General features: G+C 43.4%; 2 protein-coding genes across 6 annotated transcripts in view; one reads left to right on the top strand and one right to left on the bottom strand.

The window, feature by feature from the left end:
- Positions 1-709: 709 nt before the first annotated feature.
- On the top strand, positions 710-14,534 carry LOC137340430 (guanine nucleotide-binding protein G(I)/G(S)/G(O) subunit gamma-13-like). Of its 3 annotated transcripts, none has more exons than XM_068002856.1 (3): positions 710-983; positions 6,193-6,338; positions 14,202-14,534. In XM_068002856.1, the coding sequence occupies exons 2-3, from the start codon at positions 6,241-6,243 to the stop codon at positions 14,305-14,307; spliced, it is 204 nt and encodes a 67-aa protein (XP_067858957.1). In that variant the 5' UTR covers positions 710-983; positions 6,193-6,240; the 3' UTR covers positions 14,308-14,534. The 3 variants fall into 3 exon arrangements, with proteins under 3 accessions (XP_067858957.1, XP_067858958.1, XP_067858956.1); XM_068002857.1 differs by lacking the exon at positions 710-983 and adding an exon at positions 1,739-1,961; XM_068002855.1 differs by lacking the exon at positions 710-983 and adding an exon at positions 2,326-2,588.
- Positions 14,369-20,760, bottom strand: part of chtf18 (CTF18, chromosome transmission fidelity factor 18 homolog (S. cerevisiae)) — a 97,466-nt gene continuing 91,074 nt past the window's right edge. For all 3 annotated transcript variants that reach the window (XM_068002852.1, XM_068002853.1, XM_068002854.1), the window contains exons 21-22: positions 18,412-18,472; positions 14,369-15,276 (exon numbers count right to left, since the gene is read on the bottom strand). In XM_068002852.1, coding sequence (XP_067858953.1) covers positions 15,143-15,276; positions 18,412-18,472 — 195 coding nt within the window. In that variant the 3' untranslated portion in view covers positions 14,369-15,142. The remainder of the gene's footprint in view (positions 15,277-18,411; positions 18,473-20,760) is intronic.

Below are 20,760 nucleotides of genomic sequence, written 5' to 3'. Positions count from 1 at the left end.
AGGACAAAGCCCCTATCATATCTACCGCTTAAACTGGTCTAGCAAAATTGAATAATGGCTACCGGTATAAGCATTTTTAAATATACTTGTTCTCATTTATTTACGAAGCTAATGAATGCTGCTCGACTGTAGTCTTGAGTTCGGATAGACAGGAGTTTCTGATGTAACTGTGATAAGCAAGGAACTTTCTGAGTGTAATTATGTGATGCTCATGTTTGTATAAATAAACGAACATTAACACCCAGCCTGGGCGAAGCCGAGTCAATATAATGGGGTTAGCGCAGAGCAGCAGAGAGTTTGCTGAAAGCTATGGGAGTGAACTAACAAACGGAGAATAAAGACACCCTTTAAACACATCAGTATAGAACTGGGAATCTACAACTAAATCGGCAATCGTATAATTTATGTGCATCTACCAGTGCGCGTCTGTGTGTACAGATAGAATATGGTAATCACACGCTAAAGGATCATAAGCCGAAATTAGTCCAACTTTATCCATTGCAGTTGTTGATACTTGCGCCGCTGCTTTTTCCGTAGTTCTTCATTCTGTATTCTCGCGTATCGCTTACTATAGCCCTTAGGGATATAATTAAATAAGTGGATGCTGCCAAGAGGAGGTAGCTATGGTATCAGGATCGACAGTCCATCCCACACCCCCAACACAGCCTCTAATGAGATACCAGGAAGCGGCTTGATCCCTTCCAGCTCAACTATTACACACAGCGGCATTTTGAGAGAGGAGGACAGGCGAGAGAGCTCAGCTGTGCAACTCTTCTCCAAAGGGCATCAGCTCCTGAACAGAACATTCTGAATGGATTGCCAGCTACATTAATAGATTACACCAAGGATTTGCATTTCCTAAAAGGAGAGGGGCAACATCTGTATATATTCCGCTCAAGCCTCCCTTCTGGTGTAGAGCAGTTATTGGATGCACCACTTTGCGTTAGGTTTCCATTCGCAGTAAAAGTGCCTTTGACACTGAGGTGAGTTAATGTTTTCTTTTAAAATACATGAAAAAGGGGAGGACTAGTGATCTAGACAGTTTAAACGATGCAGTTGAATATTACAGATTGGTGGTGAGATACAAAATTAACACTGAGCCACAGTTTGCCTTTCATCTGTAGCTTTAAAGTAGATACAATGATTTTCTATAGATTTTAATACGTCGACATAGGAGGAACTGAACAGCCTTATCTATATTCGCACTGCTGCCTGACTAAATGAGTTCATTTCAAATTATGATCTAGTTATCACTGTCTGGTACCTAATGATACCCAACCCAGTCTGGCAGGTTGATGCAATATCTATTTAAAGAGAACATTACATGACAATTTATACCAAATAAAGATGTGAGCAGACATCCTTCGCCTCCTGCGTTGTGTTCGGGTATGACCTGTGGGTTTTTTTTGAGATATTTCAAATATTTATTGAGTTTTTAAAAAATGGGGGAAAAACGAGAGGGAGTGGGAGGTGGGCAGCTCGCCGGAAATACGGATTCGCTGTATTGTTCTTTCCTACGCGGATGTTGCGGTCGCTCTTCACCAGTTTTTGCGGTTCCCGGGACAACATTCCCTAAATTTTAAACCAGCCGCAAATTCTGGTCATGCAAGAGTTAAACCAGCCAGCGATCAGCCGTGCTGAATAATGCAGCAACAAAAAAAAAAAAATCTCTGCATTGCTTAATATATATTCGCAATATCCCACAAGTAAAATGAAACTGTCCATCTGCTTGAACTTGGTCGATATTTTAATGTTGTGTTTAAAATGGTCCCCATTGTGTTGGGAGTAATGTGTTCGCCAGCCGCCCTTTCTCCTAAACGAGCACACAGTGAAACTGTTATTAGAGATACTGTCTGTGTGTGTGTGTAAATTGATCAGAGATTGATAGGGACAGAAGAGCAGCGAGAGACCCCCCCACCCACCCACCCCAGAAGTCTGAGCATCAGCCCTGTTGTTAACTGGTAAGCGGAAGTTGACACAAGAGAGTGTCAAAATCAGTTGAAATTGCACGTTGTAGATTTCTTTGTTTGGTAAATTTCAACACGTCACTGCGAGATATGCGCGGGGTAGAAAGAAAATCAGCGCAATGCAATCCAGGCAAAACAAATGGATGGGTTTATGCACGGAGTTGGTTTACTGGAGCTGGTTTGCAGCAAGGCGAGGTGGAGACTGGAGGGAGAGGGGACTGGGAACGGGTGGGTGGGGATCATACCCCCCACCCCCCACCCCCCCACCCCACATAGTGCAGAAGCGAACCGGGAGCTAATGCCTGTGGTGGGAGCGCTGTGTGTGGATTGGCTCCGCTTGTCGATGCCTGTTGTGAGCGCGGCTGCAGCTGCAGACAGGTCTGGACGATGCGGAAATAATGTTGATGCATCCAGATGGGAAAAAAAAAGCAAAAGGGGAAGAGAGAGAGAGAGAGAGCGGGAAAGGGGCGATCGGCCGGCTTCAAGCGTCGGGTCCTTGCTGTTTTTCCACCCGGTTTAGGTCGAGAGATGTTCCCTGTGATTAAATGCTCCGTTGCCGCAGTCTCCAGTATGTTTGAATGATTCGGAACTTGGTCCCCTTTTATCTTGCTTTGTGAGAAGGTAAGACGACGCTTCACTGGGCCAATCCCGGAGAATGTGAACAGAGGTTGTTAAATGTGTCAATAGGTAATAATAGGTAATCCAATTCTAACCAGCATTCCTTCAAAACGGCTGCAGTTCAAATGAATATTGAATGTATATTTATGTCCTGTGACTGATTGAGAAACCGGGCTGACAGTGAATAGATTGTTTTATTTTTTGCTCTACCTGGAAACTTCCCTTCATTCAGCTTTCCCGCAACCGTTTCAGATCAGATCTGACTCATGTCTGACTGCTGTCAATACTGCGCCTTTGTCATTGCCCGGCCTGTAGGGGACGTTCCTGGGACTGGGCAACAAGGATAATGTCAGACATCTTGTGCCCCCACTCCCATCAAAACACATGGCTCTTGTGAGGCACTTTCACTCAGTGGCCCCTTTGCGTGCTGACAGCTCAGCTCAATGGTGACAGGCAGATTTGAGTGACGGTCACCCTTAGCTCTTGAATCAGCACTCAGTGGGGACTCAGGGGTGAAAAAAGTAGAGTTCTGATGAAAGGTTAACTCAGTTTCTCTCTCCACTAGGGGTTGCCAGCTCTGGTTGGACCTATTCCTGTAGGTTTCATCACATGACCTCCCGCCACCAACCGCCCCGTCCCCACCCTCCCGCCATTGGTCGCCTGACATGACCATCCTCGCGGTTCGCCACCTTCCCACGCCAATTGGAAAGCAAACAGGCTCTTAATTACCCGATTGGACGATGCTTGACTGTCAGTCAAACCGCCTGTCTCCAATATTTTTATAGCTAATAAATGTTCAAAGAAAATGAGAAAAAAATCACACCATTTTTTTTAATGTCCCTATGATTTTTCCCTAGGGTTGCTGGCAGCACTGGCCTGGAGATTAATCTTTAATTCCTGGAGACTCCAGGGCAATCCTGGAGGGTTGGCAACCCCTACTCACCACAGATGCTGTTTGACTTGCTGAGTGTTTCCAGCATTTTCTGTTTTTATTACTGATACATGAGCACGTGACTATGTTAAGTTGCATTTACATTACAACTTTTAGTTTGCACCAAGTTCAGTCCTGTGTGGTGTAAGTCTGGAGTCAAAGCCTAATCCCATTCTGGAGCCTAAATCCAGAGTCAGGTCAAGCCTTTACTTTGGATTAAAGCTATAACTATAGCGTTGGTGTGAAGCGAATCCACTTTGTTCTGAGTGTAAATCTGCCTTTAACTATTGGGACCTCTTGTAGACTAAGGGAGTGTGTGATAGGGAAGTGTAGGGTTGCCAACTCTGGTTGGACATATTCCTGGAGGTTTCATCACATGACCTCTCATCTCCAACAGCCTTTTCTTCCCCATCTCTAAAATTTTTACAATTAACAAATGAAAAGTCTTCAAAGAAAATTAAAAAAAGACGATTTTTTAAAATGTCCCTATGATTTTTCTCCTGGGTTACTCACAGCAGTGTCCAGGAGATTAATCTTTAATTCCTGGAGACTCCAGGACAATCCTGGAGGGTTGGCAATCCTTAGGAAGAGGCAGGTATGTTCTTAAGACAGCAAAGTAGTTGAGATAACCTAGTCACCTTACCTTCTTACTTATAAGACTTGCAGCTGTCGGTGACTCTATCTCTCTGTTCAAATTGGGTTCTGGCCAATCTGTCTGAAACCTTTCTGACTGCAGGCAGCAAGCTAGAAATGGTTCAAGTGGCAGTGGCAGGTCAATTTCTTCAAAGCGGATACAGAACAACCAGTATTACAGTGCCGGTGACTTCACAACTATGATAAAAAGATAATAAGAAACCATTGCTGGTGGATTTTCTAAATGGGCTTCCATTGGTATGAGTGGATTCACCATTCACTTCGAGTCTGAAGATTGCAAAATTAATTCATCGGTAAATTTAAAAAGAATGAAGTCCTTTTTTAGTTTCAGACCAAGGGACAGAAACAGTAATTCTCCATTCCAAGGATATATATCTGTGCTGGCAAATACAAGCTGTATTACTCACAGCTTGCTGTCACAGCTCTTACTACACTTCCCATAACTGATCACATAACCCTTCAAACCAAAAGCTGCAGCTCTGCAGTTTTCTGCTCCTGCAGAGACCCTGTACCGTGTAGGACTTACACATTCCTAGATCAGTAGTGCCCCCTGCACTTTATTTCTCTCCAACACACTTTGGTGTTATCAACACACCGCATGTGAGCTGGGCTCAGATTCTGAATTAGCTAATTAGATTTATCTACAAGTATTAAACAAGTAGGATACATAGAGAACAGCACAATCTTATGTACAATAAAAGGCTCGATCTTTTAAAACTATAGGAAGCGCCTGACGGCAGTGAATGTAGCCAGAGTCCTTACCGACAGTCTCTAACACACTGCATCAGTCACTTTCGGTTCCGTTTTACCCAAGGACCACCCTTGTTTCCCACCCTTTCGTACTTCAGTTTCTCTCTGTCTGTCTCTCATATAAGGGGCTTAAATGTCCCCTTTGCCCTTAAAATTCCTGAATTGCTGGGTGAATTTCGGGTCGGTATGAAATAATGCATATTGGTGTTATGGACTTGATTCCATGATTGTTCCTGTGATACATCCATTTCCAGGTTGAATGATTCACAGGCACATCTCCCCCATGAAGTCTTCCTGGCTCAGTTATGGAATCTTACAACACCAGGTTATAGTCCAACAAATTTATTTTAAAATCACAAGCTTTCGGAGATTATCTCCTTCGTCAGATGATTATCAAGGAGATAATCTCCGAAAGCTTGTGATTTTAAAATAAATTTGTTGGACTATAACCTGGTGTTGTAAGATTCCTTACATTTGTCCACCCCAGTCCATCACCGGCATCTCCACATCATGGCTCAGTTAACACATTAATAAATACTGTTTAGAGGCTGAAGACAGCGACCACTTTCTGGAACCAGATGCACTGGAGCCAGGTGGCCATTTTAGAACTTCCTCAGCCTTAGCTCGACATCTGTACAAAGCACAATTTATTAATTTATGTTTATTCACAAAGCTCGGTCTGTCTCTATCTATCTACATACAGTGAAAATACTCTGGAATTTGTCACATAAATAAAAACAGAAAGTGGTGAAAATGCACAGCAGGCTCTTCAGCATCTGCAAAGAGAAAAGGCAGGTGAATGTTTTGTGTGTGGCACTTCAGTTGTGATGAAGGGGGTATGGATCCCATTAGCACTGACGGAGCTCCAGAACTTCCAAGTGGCTATTCTTCCAATGTGAGATCAGACAACAAGGCAGGTGATTCAGTGGCGCAGTGGTGGGGACATTACAACTGAGTCTAATCCTAGTCCTCACCCGACGTCCACTGCACCAACTGAGATCAGCTATCTCAGCACAGACTAGAGATTGACCTTAGGACTGCCCTGGTTTGCATGACTTTGAACCACAACAAGCCTTCTGGATAGTTTCTTAATGTAATCGTCATTTGAAGAAATATATCATTCAGACTTGAGGCTGTATCAGAAAACCTCTTGAATCAGTAAGAGTGACAGCACTTGTACTAATGTATCGTGTTAGTGTTTATTCACCAGGGCTGTAATATCTTTTCTGTATTGCTGAGATTTGGATTTCTTTGTTTTTGACTTTTTTTCAGATTTCTTTTTTTTTCCAAAAAGAAGACAGTTAAAAGCATTCTGTGGCCATGGAGGATTGGGACATTCCCCAATTCCAGAAGGAAGTAGATAGTCTGAAGTATCAGCTGGGCTACAAGAGGGAGATGTCTTCCAAAACAATCCCTGAGTAAGCTTCAAATTCTGTTTTAATGTTGTGATTAAGGTGACAGATGAGAGTGAGAATGAAACACTCTCTCTTTGTGTCCATTAGATGCCTTTAAGGGGAAGCTAGATAAATACATGAGGAAAAAAGGATAGGGTGAGATGAAGTAAGGTGGGAGGAGGCTCGTGTGGAGCATAAACACCGGCATAGACCAGTTGGGCCGAATGGCCTGTTTCTGTGCTGTAACTTCTATGTAATTCTATGTAACCCGTTTTACACTATCGCAAAAAAAGTCAAAATCACCCCATTAAGTTTCAGCAATAGTCCCTCTATGCCCCTGTCCAAATAATTTCTGTATATAGAGATTGAGAGGAACACTGATCTCTGATACACAGCACTAGTTCCATCTTGCCAATTCAAGAACCATATATTCTGCTTTCTATTCTCCAGGTGTCTCTTTGTCCATGTCCCCACTTTACCTTTAATACCAAGCCCTTAATCTTCACACATTTCTAATATGGCACTTTTTGAAGGTCCAATTGTACCAAATCCACTTTTCTCCTTTGACTGTACACTTGGTAATTTTCTCAAAGCTTTTAATTAATTAAAATCAGCATGATTTGCCCTTTTATAAATCCTTGTTGACTATCTCTGCTTAGCTCATACTTCTCTAAGTACTGACTAATGTCATCCTTTATTGTAGTATCTAGCAGTTTCACACTACTGAAGTGCAGCTAACTGGTGTATAATTACCTGCCTTATCCCTTTCCCTTTTTGTTGAACTGGGTTGTAATATTCATCACCCTCCAGTCCTTTTGTGTAATTGCTATCTCCAAAGAATTTTGGAATATTATTGTCAGTGCCTCTGCTATTTCATCACTAACCTCCCTCAGTATTCTGGGCCTGGTGATTTATCAACTTTAAGTTCCATTAAGCCTTTTAATACAGTTTAAAAATAATCTTTCTATCAATTAGTCATTCCTCCATGCCCCCTCTGGCACTCCTGCAGCCCTTTCTCCACCATCCTCTGTAAATATAGAGGCAAAATACTTAAGTATCTTTGCTATTCCTTAGTTCTCTTTCAAGTATCTACGTTGTTAAGAAAGAACCTGCATTTATATAGCGCCTTTCACATCCTCAGGATGCCCCAAAGCACTTCACAGCCAATGAAGTACTTTATTTTCTACTATAAGATTTCCTTCTTCATCCTTTAGTGGCCTCATCCACTTTGTAGAACCTGAAGAAGCATAAACCCCCCTCTGGTAAGAAGGGAGAGAACACCTTTAGAGTCGTCAAGGAGACATCTCCTGCCCCCACTCCTCCCCCCCAAATAACAGATCAAAATATGTACTTCCCTTCAGTATAAGACTGTGATACATTGTGGGTGATGAGCTGAAGACACTGGTTTGTTTTTGAGTATCTGATTCCGATGGGAGGGACTGTCTAACAATTATGTACAACAAGAACTTGCATTTACAAAGCGTCTTTAACGTAGTAAAGAGTCCCAAGATAATGCCTTTCATATCTTCAAGGTGACCTAAAGTGCTCTACAACCAATTAGTTACTTTTTAAGTATAGTCACTGGCAGCCAATTTGCACTCAATTTGTCCAGGATGAGCATGGTCAATGGGGAGGGTCGCACTGGCTGCCCGCTTCTCTTCCGCGGCCTTGTCCGTGCCCGGGGAGCTCTGGAGAGGGAGCAGGCAGTGTCCACTGATGTGCTTGAGGCAGTCTGTGACCGGCGGGCACCGCAAAGAATAGAGTGTCTGGGAGACTCAAATAACAACATTATGATTTTTATCTTTAATTTCCTTTTTGTTTAAATTAGACCTTATGTTTGAAATATTATATTAGGTGTGTCTCCTCACGAGGGGGTATTTGGTGATCTGTTTTCCTGTTGATGACACTGGGGCAACCAGGTCAATTAAAAATAGGCACACAAACAACAATGAGATAAATATCCAGTTAATCTGTTTTTGGTGGTTTTGCTTGAGTGATAACTGCTGCTCAGACCAGCAGGAGAGCTACCTGCTCGTCCTCAAATAGTGCTATGGGATCTTTTACATTCACCTAGTAGGAGACGGGGCCTCAGCTTAAAGTCTCATCTGAAAGGCACCTCCTCTGATAGTGCAGTACTCCATCAGAAGTGCCAGCCTAGATTATAGAATCATAGAAGTTTACAACATGGAAACAGGCCCTTTGGCCCAACATGTCCATGTCGCCCAGTTTATACCACTAAGCTAGTCCCAATTGCCTGCACTTGGCCCATATCCCTCTATACCCATCTTACCCATGTAACTGTCCAAATGCTTTTTAAATTATGTGCCCAAGTCCTGGAGTTGGGCTTGAACTCATAATCTTCTGACTCAGAGATGAGAGTGTTATGACTGAGCCAAGCTACACTTCTAAGACCTGTAAGAAGAATAGTTCTACATGACATGGTTGCACTGCTTCACCAACGTGCTGGTCGACAGACTGGTAGGAAGCAGAGTGATAGCTGCCAGTGCTGTGTGGTGAGGTCCTGATCTGGACCGTTCTACGTTGATTGGAACAAGGCCACTTTCCACAAAGAGGGAGGGACAATTGGAAGGCTAGACTCTCCAACCTGCTCTCGTATCCGGTGGTTTATGAGCTGCCATGATCACAATCCAGGAGCAGGTTGTTTGCCACCATCTTAGCTTCAGAATTAAACATTACACAGGGGGAAAAAGCAGGAGAGAAAATTAAATTCAGAAACTAGCTCATCTCCTGTGGCATTGCACATGGGTAGTCTGGGCGCTGGAGCATTGGTGTGACGTTTAGCCGCTAATCTGTTGTGTAACTTTAAGGCCGCTGCTTAGGCATTCCCTGTGGAGAAGTGGTCTAACTGGATCATCAGGTCAGTCAGAGTTTAATTGTTAGGTTAGGGCATGTAGATAGTGAGGTCTGAGTAAATTTCCAACACCGAGAGAAAATAAAAGCTTGCTTTTTCTCTTTTTTTATATTCTTTTGCTGCTTTGAAATGTGAAGTTCCCCTCCAAGTCACACACCATCCTGACTTGGAAATATATCGCCGTTCCCTCATCGTCGCTGGGTCAAAATCCTGAAACTCCCTTCCTAACAGCACTGTGGGAGATCCTTGATCACCAGGACTGCAGCGGTTCAAGAAGGCGGCTCACCACCACCTCCTGAAAGGCAAATAGAGATGGGTAATAAATGCTGGCCTTGCCTGCAACGCCCACATCTCCAGAATGAATAAAACAGAAAGCCTGCAACGTGATCAAAATTTTTATATAAAGATAGATGGGGGAAGGGTTGAATGGAATAAGACTGATTTTTGTTACTACAGTATGGCATTTCTAGGCTCGACGTGAATTCAGGCATGAAACTGCATCTAAAAAACTGTTTTTAGGAACAGGAGTAGGTTATTCAGCCCCTCAAGCCGTACAATTAGATCACGGCTGATCTGTACCTCAACTCCACTTTCCCACCTTTGCTCCATAACCCTTAATATCCTTACCTAACAAAAAAAAATCTATTGATCTCAGTCGTGAAAGCTCCAATTGTCCAAGGATTCACTCCTTTCCTGTCCCAACTAATTTTGAGATAGGAGAGCAGGAACAGGAGGCTGTAATCTTTCCCCACAGCTGGGAGGGCGGGGGGGGGGGAAGGTTATGACTACAATCTGTAATCAAGCACCAATCAAGGGAGGTGTGACATAAGGTCTTCCTCCACAACTGTTAGATAACTCGCTACTTTTGCATAGCTCTCTGCTAAGCTGCCTCCCTGCAAAACGACAAACATACCTTGAATTGAGCATACGGCTTTGAATATGGGACTAAAATTATGCTTGGATAATAGCATATGAACGATTAACATCTGAAATTCCTGCTCTCTGCTGTTTCAGTGGAGGCATTAACCCATTTATCTTAAACAGTTAAAAATAAAGCTTCCCCCGCACCCCCCCAGCAACATCGAAAGTGAGCAACAATCTCAAAAGCTCCCCCTGCAGAATGAACTGCTAACAGTAGGGACTGTTCTGAAAATGACCAAGAAAATAGTTTTAACGAGAAGTACAGATATATTGCATAGAATTTACAGCACAGAAACAGGCCATTCGGCCCAACTAGTCTGTGTCAGTGTTTATGCTCCACACCAGCCTCCTCCCACCCAATGAATTAAAAAAAAACCAACTTAATAGTACAGCATTTTGGAGAATCACACTGATGCTGCTCCACCTTTAATAAATTAAGGTAGGGGGAAACTGAAGAAGGAGTAAAATAAGTTTTTGAATGAGATAAAATAATTTAGTTGTCACACTCCACTTGCTGACTGGAGACTTGGGGGTTGAATTTCCGCAGGGGTTCTCCCGTTTGCCACAACTAAGCGGCGTACTGGCACAAAGTTGGCGCACTCTTCTCCATTAATCCCAATCAAGCATGCTCTCCGTTCACTTTGTTCCTTCTGCCACTTGACTGTGTGCTGCCTGGAGCTGCAGAGCCTTTCCAGCTGCACTGTCCAGCTGTGTCAGGCCCAGGTGCCTTCAGTGGAGGCAGCGGTATATTTGTTAAGTGGAGCTCCAAATGTGGCCTCTGTGTGCTGCTCTCCTCACTTCACCTGATGCCCCTAACAAAGACCTGTTGGAAGTGGGAAACCTCCAGTTTCCATTGTGCAAGGTGAGGGATTCCAGCTCTGTGTTTTTGTGTGCACCTGACTGCAGACCTTGAGAAATACAGATCTCTGCTGCCATTGGAACAACGCAACTCAGTCATTTATATTTTCAAGCGCCCCGACACTGTGAGAACATCTTCCCTCAGCTGCACTCGTCTAATGTAAGTGTGCATCGATAAAAGAAAGACTTGCATTTATATAGCGCCTTTCCCGACCTGAGGGTGTCCCAAACCACTTTACAGCCAATGAAGTACTTTTGAAGTGTAGTCATTGGTGTAACGTAGAAGATGCAGCAGCCAATTTGCACAGCAAGCTCCCACAAACTGTAACGTAACTAAATCATTTCTTTTAATGGTGTTGGTTGAGGGATAAATGTTGGCTAGGACACTGAGGAGAACTCCCTTGCTCGTCTTCAAAATAGTGCTATGGAATCTTTTTTGTCCACCTGAGAGGGCAGACAGGGCCTCGGTTTAATGTCTCACCTGAAAGACGGCATCTCCAACAGTGCAGCACTTCCTCAGTATTGCACGGGAGTGTCAGCCTAGATTTTGTGCTCAAGTCTATGGTGTGGGACTTGAACCCACAACCTTCTGACTCAGAGACAAGAGGTGCTACCCACTGAGCCACAGATCAATGTGAATTTATTTGTATCCTAAAATGGAACATTTTCTTGCCCCGGGTATACAGCTACTAGTGGCAGGCCAGCGCTGGAGGGGACTCCAGTTGGAAAGACAAGACCAAGTCAAATGTCCTCATTTCTTTTGAGGTTATTTTATTTTAAAACAAGTTCTATTTAAATAATTAGTGAATCAGTCCCCGTGAAATGGCCACTCTGTTTGTCTTGGTCAGCTGGAGTGACAGATGTGAATGAACTCACTGTGTCTGCCACATGCTGTCTGGTAGTAGGAACAGGATACAGGTGGGCAGGAGTTTACAGCTGCCATCTACGTAGCCCACTTACATATAAGATTTCGCTCTGACATGGTATCAGGATAGTCACTACTTAAAATGGCAATTAGAAGTGCATATTATCTGCAGTATTTTTTTCCGATTTGGAAGTTTATTAACGGCAATATTCACTATTTTACAACCATTAATGGCAAGTGAAAGCATTTATAGCTCCATTGAACGTAAATGTTAAAAGGTTCAAACCCTGGTCTGAGACACCTTGGTCAGACTGGCAGTAGGAATGCTGCATTTGGCCTTAGCAACCTGGATTACAGAAGAGAAAATCTGCCAGGATTCCCACTCTTGATCGCTATCCACCATCCCCTCTTAGAAATGCCACAGGATAAGTAAGGCATTACTATAAATAAGGGAATATATCGCAAAACATTAGGGATTAAAACTGACGTAAAACAATCCTGCAATCTATGATTATATAGATGTTTAGTTAGCAACACATAAAAAAACCTATCAGCTGCTGGACAGCCCGGGGCGACACTCTAGTAACTGCCTGCGTCAAACTGCAGGGGAGAACACACTTTCTGTGGGTGAAACATCAAGCGGAGATGAGGCACTGCCCTGTGTCACTGAACAGCTCCACATGCTCCCTCCTAGATGAAAGGAGATAATATGACTCTTCGAAGGGAAGTTTGATGCTGTTTCTCGGGATATCCTACTTACATTATTATGCACGTGTGCACTGTAAGAAGCAGAGGCGAAAATCTTCCCTTTAGCGGCAACATTCAAAATTTCTTTACCATTAAGATCAATACAAAATGAAACCAAGGAGGAGAGGTTCATGTCACTGGTAGGTTAAAACCATGTGCAGGAATGGGGAACTACAGTAAGAAACTGGGTAAATTCTTACAGTGGAATGCTGGCTTCTCTCAGTGAGACCTCTAATATTCTGTACACTTATCCCTGAGGATCACATCATGTGACTTGAAACCATAGCTCAATTGGGTAACAGAATCCAGATGCAAGGTGGCCATTGATGTCTCCTAGACTGAGTTTTACATGCCTATGAAGGAATAAATTGTGACCATGGTGTGGATGTCTCTCTCTCTCTCCACCTTCATCTTGGAAGGGGCTGCTTCATGTGAACTTTGGTTCCGCAGTTGGTGATTGCCTCCATCACCCTACCCAAAATAAGCTCAAACTGGGAGAGTTCACAGTCTATTCAACCATGAGGAAGCTTCACAGCCGACCCAATGTTGTCCTCGCCAGTCACACACACACACACACACACGTCTAATTATCGGCAGGGGATCAGTAATCAGGAGCACAAATCCTGACTAATTTTTTCCCTCTTTAGTCCAGGAGCTATGAGCCCAATTGCAGCACCCATATCACTATCTGGCTGAGATGAAACAACTCAGTGCAGATTGAGGATAGAACCCACAACCCTCCCGATTTATGTGTCTCTATTCCACATTGGGTAATGCATATAGTAATTGAGCCATCGAGGTTTATACTTGAGGGTGGGGTTTTGGATGGATGCTTCTACTGAAGTGTTTCCGACCAACTCATTCTGCAGATAAAATTAGCCTTGAAAACTGTACCTTCCTGTTTGGGATAACCTCATGCAACACACTGGAGCCTCAGGAGTGGCATATGATATGTTTCCAACATCAGCTCTGGTGCTGTGAGGAGCTATCGAGCAAAAGCTAAGTATTTCCCTATAGGAATGAAGAGGGAAAATCAGTTGTGGATATTTTGCAGCGTCCCCATGAATATTCCACTATCATTAGTTTGATAGTGGAATTGCCAGAGACCTAGGACGAGCTAATCAGTTGCTCTCTTGTGCATTAACTGTGTTTTGGTACAAGACCAGGTGAAGTGGTTTTTGAAGAAAACAAAACCTTTAAGTGGTGGAGGGGGGGGGGTCTTACCTGAAAGAAAATAAAATGGGGGAAAAGGGTGAGCTGAGGCAGTCGTTAGGAAAAAGGTATAATTGCAGTAGCAATTCCATCTGCCGCGACAAAAACTAAGAATGTTTTTTTTTTAAACAGGAAGAGGTTGCTGCAGCGGGTCACGCCAAAAGCAGCCAACAAGATTTTTTCAGAGCAGTCAATTGTAGGAACAGAGTCTACTCAGGCAACGAAGCTTTGTAACCAAGGCTTTCAGCAAAATGAATGAGAAAGGATCTGGCCTTTTTGAAAAATAAAGAATATTAAAGTCAAAACCTGAATAAACTCAAGTTGAAGTAGATTGTATTCATCAACTGTTGTTTCTATGAATACGTGTCCAACTACTAACCATCTCTCCTTTCTATTCCATCCCTACATGAAGCTTTGTGAAGTGGATAGAAGAGGGAGTGCCTAACGACCCATTCCTAAACCCAGAGCTAATGAAGAACAACCCTTGGGTAGAGAAGGGCAAATGTGCTATACTTTGACATTTTCAAACTGCTCTGTGTAAAGCAATTTATTTGTAAAGAAAGAGACTCTCGAGGAGAATTTTGTTGGCGCAGTCTTTTAAATTCTTAAACATATGCATTACATTTTTTGTACATTTTATGGTAATTCTAGGCAAAATCATTGTACGAGTGATCAACCAACTTATTTGTACAACTAGAAAGGAGCAATGTAAGAGGAAGATGACAAATAAAGCAATAATTAATAATGGCAAGTGTTCATTCAGTGTCTGACATAGTTGGAATCCCATGTTGCTCGAAACGAAAAACATTTAAACAATGTTCCAATCAGGGCTCAGTTCCAAACCAGTTATCTAGACTCGCCAATGGGCATCTCTGTTTTGCAGATCTACAATTGGCGTTGGGTTCCTGGCAAGTTAGTCTAGTTCATTCAGATGGCACTTTACAGTAAACACTACCCATCATTTGGGGAAAATAAGGGAAGAGTAAAGGATGGGTCCAGCAAGAATAGGACACCCTATTTTTTGTGGAAATAATAAATAGATTCAAAACACATGTATAGTCCAACTCAGCCAGTAATGCAGGAATTAACTAGGTCTCTTGAGCACGGTCGCACTCAAGGGTTTGAGTTTCACAGCTGGTGCTCAAACCTCTCCGCCACTTAATATTTGAAGAGTTTTGACAGTTTGTAGCCCAACAGTTTGACTGGAGCTCGTCTCCCACTAGAAACTACAAAGGAAACCCTGCTTCATTTGCTCGTCTTCTGACCTGCCACAGCACGGGCACAGGTGAGTTGTTTTCAGCTCCTTCCTGCTCTTTAAACAGCCACCGCTTCTCTCAATAATCTGCCGCATTCTCAGAGCAGGTCTTTTATGTAAACATTGCGTCTAACAGCATTTGAAACCCCTTCGTTGAATCGGAACCAAACATCACTCTTTCCAACCGCTTTCCCAATACTTTTCTCAGCTGATTCCTTCGCAGGTTCAGCTCCTCCAGTTATTGAAGGAGAGGGCGAGAGAGAGAGAGAGAGAGAGATATCAATCAATATACTGACACATTTAAACAATGCATGTCTCTTAAGTATAAAGCTGATTTTCTATCTTTGTTCCAGATTTGTTCAGGTTTGGCACTAGAGCATAGATAAAGTAAGTTAGAATATATTTAAAAAATTGTAGCTCCCCCCTCACAGCACTTGACTCTCCTGGCCAAAAGAATCAGCAGCAGGCCTTTTTTCCTAGGCCTCTATCATTCCATAATTGGCTGCTGGCAGCTTATAAAAGGAAGACTTGCATTTATATAGCACCTTTCACAACCTCTGGACACTCCAAAGTGCTTTACAGCCAATAAAGTACTTTTGAAATGTTGTCACTGTTGTAATGTAGGAAATATTATAATAGCCAGGGACTATGTATTCACTGGTTTTCTTCCTTGAGGTTGGACGGTGTCTAATGTTTCCGTGGACTCTCCATCTCCATCTGCAATGGCACACCAAGCTCAGAATCACTGTCTCACCACAGTTATTGTGCAGCATGTTGCAGCAACAGTGCACTATATGCCATTGGACCACCTGGCAACATACGCCTCAAAATCCATGGTGATTGAGAGGTAGAGGAAGAGACACTTGGCGGTACATTGGGTTACCACACTGCCTCGCCACCTGAAGGACCCGGGTGCAACCAGTAGAGACTAATGGGTTGAAAGTCGTCTTATTCTACTGATTGCACGGGTGACTGAAAAACGAGTTTAGGCAGTCTCAACCCCAGTCCTATTAAGCACAGATGTATAGCACAAAATTGGCACAACCTAGAAGCTGTAATGATGGCATAGCCAAGATTGCTCTGATTTTAAGATGGAAAGGCGGCATGGATGGGAAAAAAGGTTAGACGCTGGCTTTTCAGCCCTCAGATCTTCAGCCAAGACTGATTGATGCACATTCAAACAATGGTGGGCAGAAAAAGACCCTCTGGTCCATCCAGTGTGTCCCACACAACTGCAATGCAGTGTGCATCACAATATACACCCTCCCCTTCCCACCCCACCTGCAAGCCACATAATCTCCTGGGAGAGGTGATAAACCAGATAAAATCCCAGGTCTATACAATTTGTCAGTTGTAAGAGTGCTACAAAAATGAGTTCAGACAGTCTTAACCTATTCCTACTGGGCCACATCATAAAACGCTCCAATTGGCACTATGTGAAAATATGGCAAAGTGGTGCTCTTTTTTAATATTGAGAAACCTAGATGAAGGGCCAAAGTAGAGCCTTATAATGGTTGAATGACTTGAAGAATCATTGAGCAGAGGATGGGAGATGCCAAGCTTGGATTTTAAATGACTGTAGCTCGTTTGCAGAAGATGGTGGTGGGGGAGGATGGAGTTCCAGTTTTCAGGCTCTGGGAATGAGCAAATTGGGAGTTTTGATTTCAGTGAGGACGCAGTGAAGACAGAGTGTCTTGGACACCATATCTGGAGCGCAGGAGGAACATTCAGCAAAGTAACAGTCTCCTCTCCAGACCTCCCTGTAAAACACAAGGTTGGTCTTTTGTGGAGATTAGAGGAAAAAAAACGATCAATAACCATTTTTCCCGAAAGGGGTGTTGCTTATCCAGATAGAGAAGCAGGAACAAAATGCCCCCAGGACAGCCAGACAAGCAGCGGCATAGGACTGCTTTCTTTGGGTACTCAAAGCAAATGATATTCCTTGGTGGCAATGTATGAATAATATACGAGGAAACTTATTTGGAAAGTCCACCCAGCCAACACCATACTTAACAGCAGCTCTGAAAATGCATTAAGTAGTCCCAATGTAACCTTGTGTTAGGAAGCTACCCATCTACAGAGCAATCCATCTCACAGATTATTAGAGAGGCTTCACTCTGATAGGGAGAAAAAAAAATATCACCATGGAAACAGTGAGATGGTGGAAGAAATGTGCTGCTCTGAACACCAGTTACTGAATTATTACTAGTCCCTGACCAAAATTATCTCCGCTGATCAAAGCCAATGCGCAACACGGAGGCAGGCTGGAGACACAAGGTTGACATTTCCCACCAGAGGTCGAAAAGTTCCAATTGGCCTGCTGCTGAATTTCCAGTCAGGCTGCCATTCGTTCTACTAACAGAGGTGAGTATATTTTGTTTCTAAAACAAAAGAACTAGATTTAATAGACGTGTTCAAAATTATGAAGGGTTTTGGTACAGCAAGTAAGGAGAAACTGTTTCCACTGCCTGGAGGGTCGGTAACCAGAGGACACAGATTTAAGATAATTGGCAAAAGAACCAGAGGGGAGACGAGGATACATTTTTTTTACGCAGCAAGTTGTTATGATCTGGAATTCACTGCCTGATAGGGCGGTGGAAACAGATTTAATAATAACTTCGAAAAGGGAATTGGATATATACTTGAAAAGGAAAAATTTGCAGGGCTATGGGGAAAGAGCAGGTAAGTGGGACTAATTGGATAGCTCTTTCAAAGAGCTGGCACAGGCACAATGGGCCGAATGGCCTCTTTCTGTGCAGTATGATTCTATGAACTACTTCCTCCATTATTTTAAAGCGATTTTTTAGGTCACTTCCTATGGGTTGCAGTCAAAATGGCAACCAGGTGAGGTGGGACCAATGCAGCAGCAGCCAGATAGTGAAATGGGTACAATGTAGAGAGCTACTGTACCATACACCTCAATGTCCAATGCCAGGAAACAGACTCCTGCTTCCAATTTCCTTACACAGTGAGTTCACCATGGATGAGGGAACAAGCCAGCAAGGTAAGGTTGCCAACTCTGGTTGAATGCATACCTGGAGGACCTCCTGCTTTCAACAGCCCCACCCGGTCAAACAGCCTTTTTCCCCCCCCCTCACCAATATTTTTATAACCAATAAACTGAAAGCGTTCAAAGAAAATTAAGAAAACACACAATTCTTTTTGACGACCCTATGATTTTCCTCCCAGGTTGCTCGTAGCAGCATCCAGGAGATTAAACTTTAACTTCTGGGGACTCCAGGACAATCCTGGAGGGTTGGCAACTGTACAGCAAGGTGGTGTTCCATCAAATGGCAGGGGAGAGAGAGAGAGAGAGAGAGATGTGAAGGCCCTGGGCTGCTGTACGTGAGGGAGAGACAGTAAATACCTGTTGAGGTTGACACAATATTCTTTTTGACCACTTGCCGTCCAAAGAAGTCTACTTCTGGCTGAAAATTAAAAGAAAAAAAAAATCTGTTTAGATAAATTTGAGTCAACAAAGATACAAAAATTCAAATTAAAAGAAGTTTCTCCTCATCTCAAAACTGAGATGAGGAGAAACTTCTTCACTCAGAGGGTGGTCGGTCTGTGGAATTTGCTGCCCCAGGAAGCTGTGGAAGCTACATCATTAGATAAATTTAAAACAGAAATAGACAGTTTCCTAGAAGTAAAGGGAATTAGGGGTTATGGGGAGCGGGCAGGAAATTGGACATGAAGCTGAGTTCGGATCGGTCAATGCCCTGTGGGTGGCGGAGAGGGCCCAGGGGCTATGTGGCCGGGTCCTGCTCCGACTTCTTGTGTTCTTTAGATTTGTGGTTGGGATCAGATCAGCCATGATCTTATTGAATGGCGGAGCAGGCTCGAGGGGCCGATTGGCCTACTCCTGCTCCAATTTCTTATGTTCTTATGTTCTTATGTCTGGTATCAGTAAAATAGCTAATATTAAATGTGCAGCACAAACATATTTGGCTGCGAACATTTGTGCCATTTGGCTGTACGCATTTGCCTATAGTTATTTCCCTGGTCTATCAGTTGCACGAGTTCCTCATCAGACCTCAAAAATTGCACTCATTATTTGGACACTGTGCTCCATTTCCCTTTACCAATAGCGACAATGTCAGGCAATGCAACACAGCGGGAACTCAACCACTTTAATCAACATCAGAAAGAGAAAATCATCTTTGTTGGGTAAAACAGAATCTATCCCATGCCACTTTCCTTTGTCAGAACACAAAACGCATTGCTGAAGATGACTTTGTGTACGTTGCACGGAAGCTCAGCTGTCTCACTTGCCTAACTGAAACAGTACCGCAGGCATAAGCAACTCCGTGTTTAACCTTCACTGGAAGGGTGTAGAGTGAGTGGCAATTTAAGACAGGTATTTAACAGTAATAAGGGCATTGATAACATACAAGTAGACAGATTATGAGAGGTGATGGTGCCAGATAGAAGTAGGAGCCACCCGTTTAAATTGAGATGATGTTTGGAAGTTTTATTTATCTCATGGGGTTATCGGAGGAGGTGATGAGGACTGACTTCATGCAGTCCTTCAGGATGGTGTTAAACAATGTGATCACAGCAGACAAATTATCCAGAGTAATAACTAACTGGCTTGTGGCCTCTAGGGTCTTGCCTGATCACCTTTGAGGGGTTGGAGAGGAATTTTTGACAAAGGATTCTTGTATTGGCTACAGGTCTGTTTTCACTAGCCTCTCCCAAGAGGTGGGGGTGGAAGGAAGAGTAGGAACATGGAGACAAGTGCAGCAAAAATAGGATGAGTGCCTAACGGCCTTTTCTCGTCCTAGGCACATAACACAGCATCGCAGATCATAACATAACAGCATCGCAGATCATAACATAACAGCATCGCAGATCACATCACAACACGATACAGCATCACACATCACAACATGACCTTTGGCCATGTAGGATACAGCTGTTTGTGGCACTGTGCTCTCTCTAGCCAGTACCATTATCACCAGTGTATGAATGCTCTTGTTTTATATTAATATCTTGTACTGAGAAAAGGGAAGAAAATGAAAAATATTAATGAAGGGTTCTAATGTCACCTCACCTTGTGTGCGAGAGCGCGAAATGGAGCCATTTTCTTAAAACAAAACAGCATTACACTAACTTGCATTTTTTAAACACCTTTAATGTAATAAAATGTTCCAAAGAAGTAAAACCAGACACCGATCAGTGACGGGAGAGGTTAAGGGAGGTGACCAAATGCAGGGTTTTAAGCAGGCTTTTGAAGGAGGGGAAGAGGTAGGGAGATGGAAAGATTTGGAGAGGTAGTTCCGGAGGGTAGTGCCAAGGTAGATGAAGGATCTGTGACCAAGATGGTGAATGGGAGTGGGGGGAGGGGGGAAAACGCAGAGGAGGCCAGTCTGAGGAGCAGAGGATGTGCAATGGTGCGTGGGGCTGGAGGAGTTTTCAGAGGTGGGAGGAGTGAGGCCATAAGGGTTATGTTGATGAAAACAAGGATTTTTAATTCAGTGATTTGGGTGACAGGGAACCATTGGAGGCCTGTGAGGACAGGGGCAATAGGGGACTGGGACTTCGTGTGAGATAGAGTATGGGAAGCAGAGTTCTGAACAAGTTCTAGCTTATGTAGAATTGAATTCAGAGGGCAGGTAAGGGATATGTAGAAATATTTGAGCCCTGAGGTACAAACACATTGATGAGGGTTTTAGCAGTAGTGAGGATGAGCTAAGGATGGAGTTGGGAGATGTTG

Source organism: Heptranchias perlo, chromosome 22 (genome assembly GCF_035084215.1).
Source record: "Heptranchias perlo isolate sHepPer1 chromosome 22, sHepPer1.hap1, whole genome shotgun sequence".
Classification (NCBI taxonomy): Eukaryota; Metazoa; Chordata; class Chondrichthyes; order Hexanchiformes; family Hexanchidae; genus Heptranchias; species Heptranchias perlo.
Note: the sequence above shows the minus strand (reverse complement) of the source record. Positions and strands in the feature narration are given on the sequence as shown.